Source organism: Oncorhynchus kisutch, linkage group LG22 (genome assembly GCF_002021735.2).
Source record: "Oncorhynchus kisutch isolate 150728-3 linkage group LG22, Okis_V2, whole genome shotgun sequence".
NCBI classification, from domain to species: Eukaryota; Metazoa; Chordata; class Actinopteri; order Salmoniformes; family Salmonidae; genus Oncorhynchus; species Oncorhynchus kisutch.
In genome coordinates, this window is record NC_034195.2 from 7,323,307 (window position 1) to 7,335,531 (window position 12,225).

General features: G+C 39.8%; 1 protein-coding gene and 1 long non-coding RNA gene across 2 annotated transcripts in view; one reads left to right on the top strand and one right to left on the bottom strand.

Annotated features, from left to right (window-relative positions):
* The window catches only part of LOC116356374 (uncharacterized), a 20,771-nt gene continuing 8,546 nt past the window's right edge, over nucleotides 1-12,225 (top strand). The window contains exon 1 of the long non-coding RNA XR_004204891.1: nucleotides 1-503. This is a non-coding gene — a long non-coding RNA (uncharacterized LOC116356374). The remainder of the gene's footprint in view (nucleotides 504-12,225) is intronic.
* The window catches only part of calml4b (calmodulin-like 4b), a 13,132-nt gene continuing 5,409 nt past the window's right edge, over nucleotides 4,503-12,225 (bottom strand). Inside the window, exons 3-5 of the mRNA XM_020456440.2 lie at nucleotides 7,749-7,889; nucleotides 6,835-7,023; nucleotides 4,503-4,999 (exon numbers count right to left, since the gene is read on the bottom strand). Of these exons, the coding sequence (XP_020312029.1) occupies nucleotides 4,902-4,999; nucleotides 6,835-7,023; nucleotides 7,749-7,889 (428 nt within the window). The 3' untranslated portion in view covers nucleotides 4,503-4,901. The remainder of the gene's footprint in view (nucleotides 5,000-6,834; nucleotides 7,024-7,748; nucleotides 7,890-12,225) is intronic.

Consider the following 12,225-nt stretch of genomic DNA (forward strand, 5'->3'; position numbering starts at 1 on the left):
TTGATTTGTCCAAAGCACTTGAACTAATGCTGCTCGTAATCTCACACATCACGTTGTGTCAAATGAAATCTACGATACCATTTATTTTTACGTCAGAGCCGCCGGAAAACGTGTGGCGAAACAGCATTTTGCCTGAGTACTTTTCAAAGTCTGGTAAAAGCGTTTTCCAGACATATTCTTAGTTCAAGTCATAGAAATCATAGAAAAATGTTTAGCATCAGAAAAGAAAGCAGGTGTTATTTGTTGGACAAGTTGACATAGTACCTTCCCCAATTTCAGCCCATTTGTTTTATATAGTGAATACAACCCTGTCCACGGGATTTCACACATTAATCCCCATGCTCGATGTAACAGGTGGATTCACTTGTCAGTCACAGGGGTCTCTTAGCTACAGTGCCTTATCAACCACAGCTGTCAACAACTACATTTGCACCAGCTCCTCTCCTGCCTGCCTGGGTGCCTGCCTCATGATAGAGCGAAAACAAATTTTCATGGAAAACAAGGTATGTGTTGAAGGGATACTTTGGGCTTTTGGCAAGGAGGCCCTTTATCTACTTCCCCAGAGTCGGATGAACTCGTGGATACCATTTTTATGTTTCTTCGTCCAGTATGAAGAAAGTTAGAGGTACTTTCACAAGCCAATTGCTAACTAGCGTTAACGCAGTGCCTGGAAGTCTATGGGTATCTGCTAGCATAAAATGGTATCCACAAGTTCACCTGACTCTGGGGAAGTAGATAAAGGGCCACATTGCAAAATCCTGAAGTATCCCTTTATTAAAGCAGTTTAGTCGTCCTCTAAAATGAGCTAGAACGATCCAATCTGTAGCTAGCTAACAAAACTACAAATGTAGTTTAAGTAGCTTAGATAATGTTAGCTATATAGCTAACTAGGTTGATGCAATCATGCCACCAGGAGTTTATGTTTATAATTTAGACTCTCTAATCAGGTATACATCCAACCTTTTTATGTGGGTAAAGTACATGTCGGTTTAAAAAATGCTATGAAAGGCCTTATGGAAACATCATTTTTCAGTAAACTTGACATTTCTCGAGAAAACAAAATAATTTAAACAAGGTCTGATCTTTTTGTGTTGCTTAAAATTAATAATGTGAGAAATGTCGATGGAAGCGCTTTTATGAGGAAATATTTATTTAATAACCATCAAATCGAAGTAAGTTTGGAGTCACGCGATTACATGTTGTGTGGCCCTCCCACAACAACGCCCCAGGAAAGCATGCAGTTTATTAGGCTACAGATGAAATAAATTATGATCAACTTCACAGGGTGGTGAAAGTTCAAGGTGATGAGCTTAATGCTCGTTCCAATAATTATCAAGGGTTTTATTCGAGTGACATGACCGTCGATGCTTGGTGGCCATTTGACAAATAAAAATGATCTTGCTCTTTAGTCCATAATAATCTCATCATGTATCTGCCGCTGCTGGCTCGAGCGCAAGTGCCAATACCAGAGTGAGCACACTCACTACATGTATATAACACATTTGTTTTGAGAAAAACATCAGCAGAGTTGAAAATGCAATGGAAACCCATTCAACTTGTATTTGTTACTCAGTACATTTGGGAATTTATCTGTATAAGGTTTTTTTATGTGCACTATGGCATCACACAGTCTTTTATCTGCAACAAGTCAATTTGATGGAAACATCTCTGGTGGGAAAAATGTGCATATTGTTTTTAATATGCACATGTCGCCAATTGGATGGAAATCTAGATTCTTAATAAATGTTTTTGGCACAGGATAAAGAAGATGAAACGATCTGTTGCTGCTACCAAAGGACAAGGGATTCTGAAGTTATTGAAAATGTTAGTCAGACAGTTTGTTGATCCAGTAATGTTGGCATATTTTTTTTCCACTGCTGGTGATTATTCACAAATGTTTGTGGTGAAAATGTCACAGTCTTAAAAGTAAAACATCTACAAATTCCACCACAGAGCATTCTAAACAGACAATATGAACACGTTTCTCCAACCATAACAGATAAATGGCTAATGCAGAAAGAAACAATTTACCACCTTTTACAAATACAGAGACAGGCAGCCATCATGGCATCAGTCTTTTTCAACTAGCTAGTGCATAGTGTCACCTACTGATATGAAGTGGTAATGCAGGTTTGGTTAGAATATAGTACCACAGAAAAAGTGGCATTCAATAAAATCTACTTCATGAAAAGGGGGATATTATTTTCAATTAAAATGTTGAAAGTAGTTGATTTAATGATTGAATATATGGATTTGACATGCAATCAGTTCCTACAGTGAGTGCCAGAGAACCAACCATCTGGTGGGCCAGATGGAGGCCAGGACATCAACACAAGGTTAATGTTTTTATGATTTACACATTTTAAAAAATTGTTGCAAAGTCACTCGGGCTCCCGAGTGGAGCAGCGGTCTAAGGCACTGTGAAGAGGTGTCACTACAGTCCCTGGTTCAAATCCAGGCTGTATCACATCTGGCTGGGATTGGGAGTCCCACAGGGAGGTGCACAATAGGCCAGGGTATGCCGTCATTGTAAATAAGAATTTGTTTTTAACTGACTTGCCTAATAAAAATAAAAAAAGTGTAACAAAGTCTACTGTGTAAAGCAGGGTTCCCTAATTGGTGGAACTCTGACACATTTTATTTTGACACCCAAGTTTTCTGAGCATTTTTGTTGTTGTTTTTATTTGATGGACATAATGGACTAAAAACCAGGAAATCAGCTCCAAGTGGTTTTAATTTAAGAAATGTATTTCCAAATATTCCCACGCATAATAAAGAGAAAATGTGATCGTATACAAATGTAAGAAGTTTGAAATTATTCACATTATATTGATTTCGGCTTCTTGAGGTCAATTTGCTGTCTATAAATGATTTGTAATTATGTTCCGGACCACCGATCATCTACTCAAGAAACAATCATCCCGCAGCTGAATCTAGTTCATGAAATCTGGTGTATAGTGTTAAATGAACCCTTGCAACGAACAACCATATATGTGTGAGAAAAATTCAGATATTGTCAAATATTTATCTTTTTTTCCTGTATATGACATCAAAAGTGTAATTATTGAAAGATAATTTCATCACGCTTCTCTTTCAATTATAGTTGCTAGTTTTTGATTTCATACTTACAGCATTTTTCATCAATTTTATGTTTCATAAAATCAATTACTTTCAAAAAGCACTTTTTAAATGGTTCTACGTCTGTAGGTTTCAAATGTAACCCTGCCTTACATAAAGCTCACAGAATTAATTTCAGAAGAGCACTGCAGTCAGATGAACAAATAATCGGTTGTGACAAAATTAAAATAGTTTTCTACAATGAAACCTGTCTTTTAAAAAAATGTAAAAGTCCACTGCTTAAAACTTCTTGATCGGTGTACCGTCCATGGGACAGTTGAACTAACGCAGGCTAATGTGATTAGCATGAGGTTGTAAGTAACAAGAAAATGTTAGGACATAGACATATCTGATATTGGCAGAAAGCTTAAATTCTTGTTAATCTAACTGCACTGTCCAATTTACAGTAGCTATTACAGTGAAAGAATACCATGCTATTGTTTGAGGAGAGTGCACAATTTTTAACATGAAGTTATTAATAAAAAAATTTGGCATATTTGGGCAGTCATGATACAAAATTTTGAACAGATGCAATGGTTTATTGGATCAGTCTAAAGTTTGCACATATACTGCTGCCATCTAGTGGCCAAAATCTAAATTGCAAGTGGGCTGGAAAAATGCATTATGGCCTTTCTCTTGCATTTCAAAGATGATGGTACAAAAAATGTAAAAATAATGTTGTTTTTTTTCCTTTGTATTATCTTTTACCAGGTCTATTGTGTTATATTCTCCTACATTCCTTTCACATTTACACAAACTTCAAAGTGTGTCCTTTTCAAATGGTACTAAGAATATGCATATCCTTGCTTCAGACCCTGAGCAGTTAGATTTGGGTGTAATTTCATTCAAAAAAATAAATAAAAAGGGAAAGGGTACTTAAGAGTTAACATTGTGTGTGTATAGATATTATAATATTTAAAGACATTGTAAGCATAGCGCTCAGCCCTGCTATAATAGTTCACTAAACTACAGGGTATGTTGTCCATTGACGTTGTTGTCTCTGGCTCTTTTGATATCAGATTCGGAATGAATAACAACAAGGTTTGTGGTAGTTTGAAAGGTCCACCTTAGGTCAGCAGTGTTTCCAATTCACATGACCTGACAGGAAAAAAACCAGCCCTATAGTCATAGCTTCCCTTTTCGTCTGTGCTATCTATAATAATGCTATTTTGTCATAGCCTACGAATAGGACCCAGAGTTTTACCCGACCAGGACATGAGATCAGGAAAAACTCCAGGCCCCAGAAAAGACATTCATTTTGCCACACCACTTTTTAACCACACCACGTAAACTACCTTTGGTTTACAAATTTTCTCCATGAGAGATTGTTTGATCCAAACCTACAAAGCTTATTCACATTTACATAAAAACAATTTTACAGCAAGTTTGGACCCAAAATGATATATCCATTTATTATCAAGAAATCAAGTTGTTCTTATATCAATAAGAACAATGTCATTACTTTGTGAAAATGTCAGTAGGCTTTTTAGTGATTACTTGGTAATAGTGATAAGCTATAACAATGCCAGTTAGTATTAGTTATATATTTAAAGTGCAGACATTTCAACCAGCCATAACCATTGCTTCCTACAACATACAAATAAGGGATACATAATAGAAATATAAGGAAAATGTAATAACTATAGAAACACATACCTTAGAAAGCTAATAAAGAAAGAAAACCTTCTCATCTCAACATGTTGTTAGTGGGCAGCCAGCATGCAGATGCTTTGAATTAGTGCACTTTTGTGGAACAGTATGATCATATCCGGCCTGATGGCTGCTCAGCAGTTTGTAGAAGGAAGGGTCATTGTTTTGGCAAACTCCTCATAGTGGACACATCCGTCTGGTCCCACGCCAGTCTCTTTCAGCAGCTCGTCAACTGCAGGGAAGTGAGAAGATGATGCCCACACAACTTAATTATAACTCATCAAATCTAGTAATTTCATCAATGGTCTTTGAATATTTTAAGACGTTTTATGACTACTGGTCATAAAATCATACAATCATCGGTCATACAATCTCTGCCACACATAAAGTACCAGTCAAAAGTTTGGACACACCAACTCATTCAAGGGTTTGTCTTCATTTTTACTATTTTCTACATTGTAGAATTATAGTAAAGACATCAAAACTATAAAATAACACACATGGAATCATGTAGTAATCAAAAAAGTGTTAAACAAATCTAAACATATTTCAGATTTTAGATTCTTCAAAGTAGCCACCCTTTGCCTTGATGACAGGTTTACACAGTGTAACCAGAAAAGCACCCTCACACCATCACACCTCCTCCTCCATGTTTTACGGTGGGAACCACACATGCAGAGATCCTCCGTTCACATACTCTGCGGTTGGAACCAAAAATCTCAAATTTGGACTCATCAGACCAAAGGACAGATTTCCACCGGTCTAATGTCCATTGCTTGTGTTTCTTGGCCCAAGCAAGTCTCTTCTTCTTATTAGAGTGATATAGTAGTGGTTTCTTTGCAGCAATTTGACCATGAAGGCCTGAGAGGTGTCTGTTACTTGAACTCTGTGAAGCATTTGTTTGGGCTGCAATTTCTGAGGCTGGTAACTCTAATGAACTTATCCCCTGCAGCAGAGGTAACTCTGGGTCTTCCTTTCCTGTGGCGGTCCTCATGAGAACCAGTTTCATCATAGTGCTTGATGGTTTTTGCGACTGCACTTGAAGAAAGTTTAAAAGTTCTTAATTTTCCGGATTGACTGACCTTCATGTCTTAAAGTAGTGATGAACTGTCGTTTCTCTTTGAGCTGTTCTTGCCATAATATGGACTTGGTCTTTTACCAAATAGGGCTATCTTCTGTATATCACCCCTTCCTCGTCACAAGACAACTGATTGGCTCAAACGCATTAAGAAGGAAATAAATTCCACAAATTAACTTTTAAACAAGGCACACTGTCACGAATATCACCGAAGGTGGCTTCCCCTTCCCGTTCGGGTGGAGCTTGGCGGTCGTCGTTGCCGGTATACTAGCTGCCACCGATCCCTTTTTTCCCCCTTTTGGTTTGGTTTTGTCTAATTGGTTTCACCTGTTCCTTGTTGGGGTTATTTAAGTTTGGTTAGCCCGCCTGTGTTTTGTGCGGGCTTGTTGCTGTGATGTCAAGAGGTGTTCATTATTATTGTTGGGTTTTTTCGCTGTCCGGTGAGGTACCAGTTTGTACTTGGATAGAGTGTATTACGCCTGTGTTCGGCGTCACCCGTTGTACGCTATTTTGTTGGACATTAAAGCGTTTTTCCCTAATCCTCTGCTCTCTGCGCCTGACTCCACTCCCATCACTCTTCGAGCATTACACACACCACACACAGCTGTCAAGGCAAAGGGTGGCTACTTTGAAGAACCTCAAATATAAAATATATTTTGATTTGTTACTACATGATTCCATGTGTCATTTCATAGTTTGATGTCTCCACTATTATTCTACAATTTAGAAAATCCTGGAATGAGTAGGTGTGCCCACACTTTTGACTGGTACAGTAGTGTGCTTTTCAAGTGTTCATACAGAATATACAGTATTGGTGTAATAAAGTAACAAAGTAATTCAATTACATTTACTACCATAGAAATGTTAAGTTGGTACAATAATGCACACCCATGATTCTGGATGTGCGTGGTTTGAACAAACAAACACAATGCACATACACTCTACAACTCTCTCGTATACATGTGGCATGTGTGTTTTATGACCCTTACCTTCTTTATCAGTGAGCTTCTCTCCCAGCCCGGTGAGCTTGGCCCGGAGCTCCGAGGACAGGATGTAGCCCTTCTTCTGCTTGTCCGTCATCCTCATGGCCTCCAGAATCTCTGCTCTGGGGTCCTCCTGCTGGATCTGCTGGTGCATCATAGTCAGGAAGGTGGAGAAGTCCAGCTCTCCACACTTATCTAGTTTTATGGAGGGAGAGTGATTGATTGAATGATCGATCAAATGATTGGTTGATTAGAAAGTTGATTTATTGAAAGGGATTGTTTAACATTGAAAGACATACAGTGCCTTGCGAAAGTATTCGGCCCCCTTGAACTTTGCGACCTTTTGCCACATTTCAGGCTTCAAACATAAAGATATAAAACTGTATTTTTTTGTGAAGAATCAACAACAAGTGGGACACAATCATGAAGTGGAACAACATTTATTGGATATTTCAAACTTTTTTGCTGTTCACAAATGCTCTCCATCCAACCTCACTGAGCTCAAGCTGTTTTGCAAGGAGGAATGGGAAAAAAATTCAGTCTCTCGATGTGCAAAACTGATAGAGACATACCCCAAGCGACTTACAGCTGTAATCGCAGCAAAAGGTGGCGCTACAAAGTATTAACTTAAGGGGGCTGAATAATTTTGCATGCCCAATTTTTCCATTTTTGATTAGTTCAATTTTTTTGAAATATCCAATAAATGTCGTTCCACTTCATGATTGTGTCCCACTTGTTGTTGATTCTTCACCAAAAAATACAGTTTTATATCTTTATGTTTGAAGCCTGAAATGTGGCAAAAGGTCGCAAAGTTCAAGGGGGCCGAATACTTTCGCAAGGCACTGTACATGCAGGCGGGCAGACAGACAGACAGACAGACAGACAGACAGACAGACAGACAGACAGACAGACATGCGTACCAATCTTGGAGATTTGCAGGTGTCTGTCCACCTCAATGAAAGTGGGGCTGACCCCCAGGCAGCGCATGACTATAATCAGGTCCTTGGCCTCAATTTTACCCTTGTGCTTCTTGTCATAGAGTGAAAAGCATTCCTTGAATTCTGTGAGAAAGAAGAGGTTGTCACATTTCCTCAGCTCTTCTAGGTAGGTCTATGTATGCTTCTAATGGCTATTCCCCGGAGGTCAAACCATAGAAATAGAATGAATAGAACAGACATCCCCATACAGGTCAATTATGACATAATAGATGGACTGTCAGACATGTTTTGTGTACCCATGAGTTTACCTGTCAAATTTACATGGTCAGAGGTTTCAAGAGCATTCTAATCCCTCTAATTCAATAGGTTTTGTTTAGTTTATTAAGATCATGATTAGCTACTGCTCATTGCTGATGACAACAGTGGTAGGCCTGATCACCAATAACGATGAGACAGCCTATACAGTGGGGTGCCAGGACAACAACCTCTCTCTCAATGTGAGCAAGACAAAGGAGCTGATTGTGGACAATAGGAAAAGCAAGGCCGAACATGCCCCCATTAACATCAACGGGACTGAAGTGGAGCGGTTTGAGAGTTTCAAGTTCCTTGGTGTCCACATCACCAACAAACTATCATGGTCCAAACACACCAAGACAGTTGTGAAGAGGGCAAGACGACACATGTTCCACCTCAGGAGACTGAAAAGATTTGGTATGAGTCCCTAGATCCTCAAAGTTCTACAGCTGCATCATCGAGAGCATCCTGACCGGTTGCATCACTGCCTGGTATGGTAATTGCTCGGCATCTGACCGTAAGGCGCTACAGAGGGTTGTGGGTACGGCCCAGTACATCACTGGGGCCACGCTTCCTGACATCCAGGACCTATATACTAGGCGGTGTCAGAAGAAGGCCCCAAAAAATTGTCAAAGACTCCATTCACCCAAGTCATAGACTGTTCTCTGTTACCGCACGGCAAGCGGTACCGGAGTGCCAGGTCTAAGACCAAAAGGCTTCTCAACAGCTTCTACCCCCAAGCCATAAGACGGCTGAACAACTAACCAAATGGCCACCCAGACTATTTACATTGATCCCCCCCTTGGTTTTACACTGCTGCTACACGCTGTTTATTATCTATGCATAGTGACTTTACAAATTACCTTGACTAACCTGTACCCCCGCACATTGACTTGGTACCAGTACCCCTTGTATATAGCCTCGTTATTATGTACATTTCTTGTGTAACTTTTTGATTAATTTGATTTTGTTTCACTTTAGTTTATTTAGTAAATATTTTATTAACTCTATTTCTTGAACTGTTGGTTAAGGGCTTGTAAGTAAGCATTTCACGGTAAGGTCTACACCTGTTTTATTCTGCGTATGTGACAAATACAATTTTATTCGATTTTAATATTCCTTCTCATGGTCTGAGTGTCATTTAGCTGCCTTTTGGCAAACTCCAAGCGGGCTGCAATGTGCCCTTTACTGAGGAGTGGCTTCCGTCTGGCCACTCTACCATAAAAGCCTGATTTGTGGAGTGCCGCAGAGATGGTTGTCCTTCAAAAAGGTTCTCCCATCTCCACAGAGGAACTCTGGAGCTCTGTCAGAGTGACCTTCAGGTTCTTGATCACCTCCCTGACCAAGGCCCTTCTCCCCCGATTGCTCAGTTAGGCCAGGTGGACAGCTCTAGGAAGAGTTGGTGGTTCCAAACTTCTTCCACTTAATGATGGAGGCCACTGTGTTCTTGGGGACCTTAAATGCTGCAGAATTTTGTTGGTAGCCTTCCCCAGATCTGTGCCTCAACACAATCCTGTCTCAGAGTTCTACAAACAATTCCTTCAACCTCATGGCTTGGTTTTTGCTCTGAAATGCAGTCAACTGTGGGGCCTTATATAGACAGGTGTGTCACTTTCCAAATCATGTTCAATCAATTGAAAATACCACAGGTGGACTCCAATCAAGTTGTAGATACATTTCAAGGATGATCAATGGAAACAGAATGCACCGGAGCTCAATTTCAAGTCTCATAGCAAAGGGTCTGAAAACTCATTTTAAGTAAGGTATTTCTGTTTTTATTTTTAATAATTAGCAAAAATGTCTAAACTTTTTTCACTTTGTCATTATGGGGTATTGTGTATAGATTAATGAAGAAAACAAATAATTTCATTCATTTTAGAATAAGGATGTAATGTAACAAAATGTGGAAAAAGTCTAGGTGTCTGAATACTTTCCAAATGCACTGTAAGTACAGACCAGTTATAGACAATAACAAACTAAGATAGTATATTACATTTTAAATAAAAAATAGAAGTTATACATTAAGAACACCTTTCTAATATTGAGGAATTAATGGTAAATAATATATTGTGTCATTTTGGTTGTGTTTCAGATGATTTTGTGCCCAATAGAAATTAATGGTAAATAATGTATTGTGTTATTCTGGAGTCACTTTTATTGTAAATAAGAATAGAATATGTTTCTAAATACTTTTACACTAATGTGGATTCTACCATGATTACGGATAATCCTTAATGAATCGTGAATAATGATGAGTGAGAAAGTTACAGATGTACAAATATCAACCCCTTTCTCATTCATCATTATTCACGATCCATTCAGTATTATTCGTAATCATGGTAGCATAACATCCACATTAATGTAGAAGTTTTTAATTGATTTAATTAAAAAATATATATTTCACCTTTTATTTAACCAGGTTGAGAACAACTGCGACCTGGCCAAGATAAAGCAAAGCAGTGCGACACAGACAACAACACAGAGTTACACATGGAATAAACAAACGTACAGTCAATAATGCAATAGAAAAGTCTATATACAGTGTGTGCAAATGAGGTAAGATTAGGGAGGTAAGGCAATAAATAGGCCGTAGTGGCGAAGTAATTACAATTTAGCAATTACACACTGGAGTGATAGATGTGCAGAAGATGAATGTGCAAGTAGAGATACTGGGGTGCAAAGGAGCAAAAACAATAATAATATGGGGATGAGGTAGTTGGACAGCCTATTTGCAGATGGGCTATGTATAGGTGCAGTGAGCTGCTCTGACAGCTAGTGCTTAAAGTTAGTTAGGGAGACATGAGACTCCAGCTTCAGTGATTTTTGCAATACGTTCCAGTCATTGGCAGCAGAGAACTGGAAGGAAAGGAGGCCAAAGGAGGAATTGGCTTTGGGGCTGACCAGTGAAATATATCTGCTGGAGCGTGTGCTACGGGTGGGTGCTGCTATGGTGACCAGTGAGCTGAGATAAGGCAGGGCTTTACCTAGCAAAGACTTATAGATGCCTGGAGCCAGTGCGTTTGGCGACGAATATGAAGCGAAGAGCATACAGGTCGCAGTGGTGGGTAGTATATGGGGCTTTGGTGACAAAACGGGTGGCACTGTGATAGACTGCATTCAATTTGCTGAGTAGAGTGTTGGAGGCTATTTTGTAAATGACATCGCCAAAGTCAAGGATCGGTAGGATAGTAAGTTTTACTAGGGTATGTTTGGCAGCATGAGTGAAGGATGCTTTGTTTGCGAAATAGGTAGCCGATTCTAGATTGATTTTGGATTGGAGATGTTTAATGTGAGTCTGGAAGGAGAGTTTACAGTCTAACCAGACACCTAAGAATATGTGGACAACTACAAATACCAGGTCAGAACCGTGCAGAGTAGTGATGGGCTGGCAGGTGCGGGCAGCGATCGGTTGAAGAGCATGAATTTAGTTTTACTTGCATTTAAGAGCAGTTGGAGGCCACGGAAGGAGAGTTGCCAGAAGTATACAGAATGGTGTCGTCTGCGTAGAGGTGGATCAGAGAATCACCAGCAGCAAGAGCGACATCATTGATGTATACAGAGAAAAGAGTCGGGCCGAGAATTGAACCCTGTGGCACCCCCATAGAGACTGCCAGAGGTCCGGACAACAGGGCCTCCGATTTGACACACTGAACTCTGTCTGAGAAGTAGTTGGTGAACCAGGCGAGGCAGTCATTTGAGAAACCAAGGCTATTGTGTCAGACGATAAAATGTAGTGATTGACAGTGTTGAAAGCCTTGGCCAGGTCGATGAATATGGCTGCACAGTATTGTCTTTTATCGATGGCGGTTATGATATTGTTTAGGACCTTGAGCGTGGCTGAGGTGCACCCATGACCAGCTTGGAAACCAGATTGCATTGTCACAAGGAATGACACTGGAGAGACGAAGCAGGTATGGGGAGTAAAACATTTAATTATAACGGACAGAGACGAGACCGGAACAGCATCAGAAACAAATTCAAAAGACAAAAACAATACAATGCAGCAGCAGGGAACAGAGCAAGGGAACAGACAAGTATAGGGGAGGAAAAGAACATGTGATAAGTGAGTCCAGGTGAGTCCAATAATGCTGATGCGAGTGACGAGGGACGGCAGGTGTGCGTGATGGATGGCAGGAGTGCGTGATGCAGGGTAATCTGGCGCCCT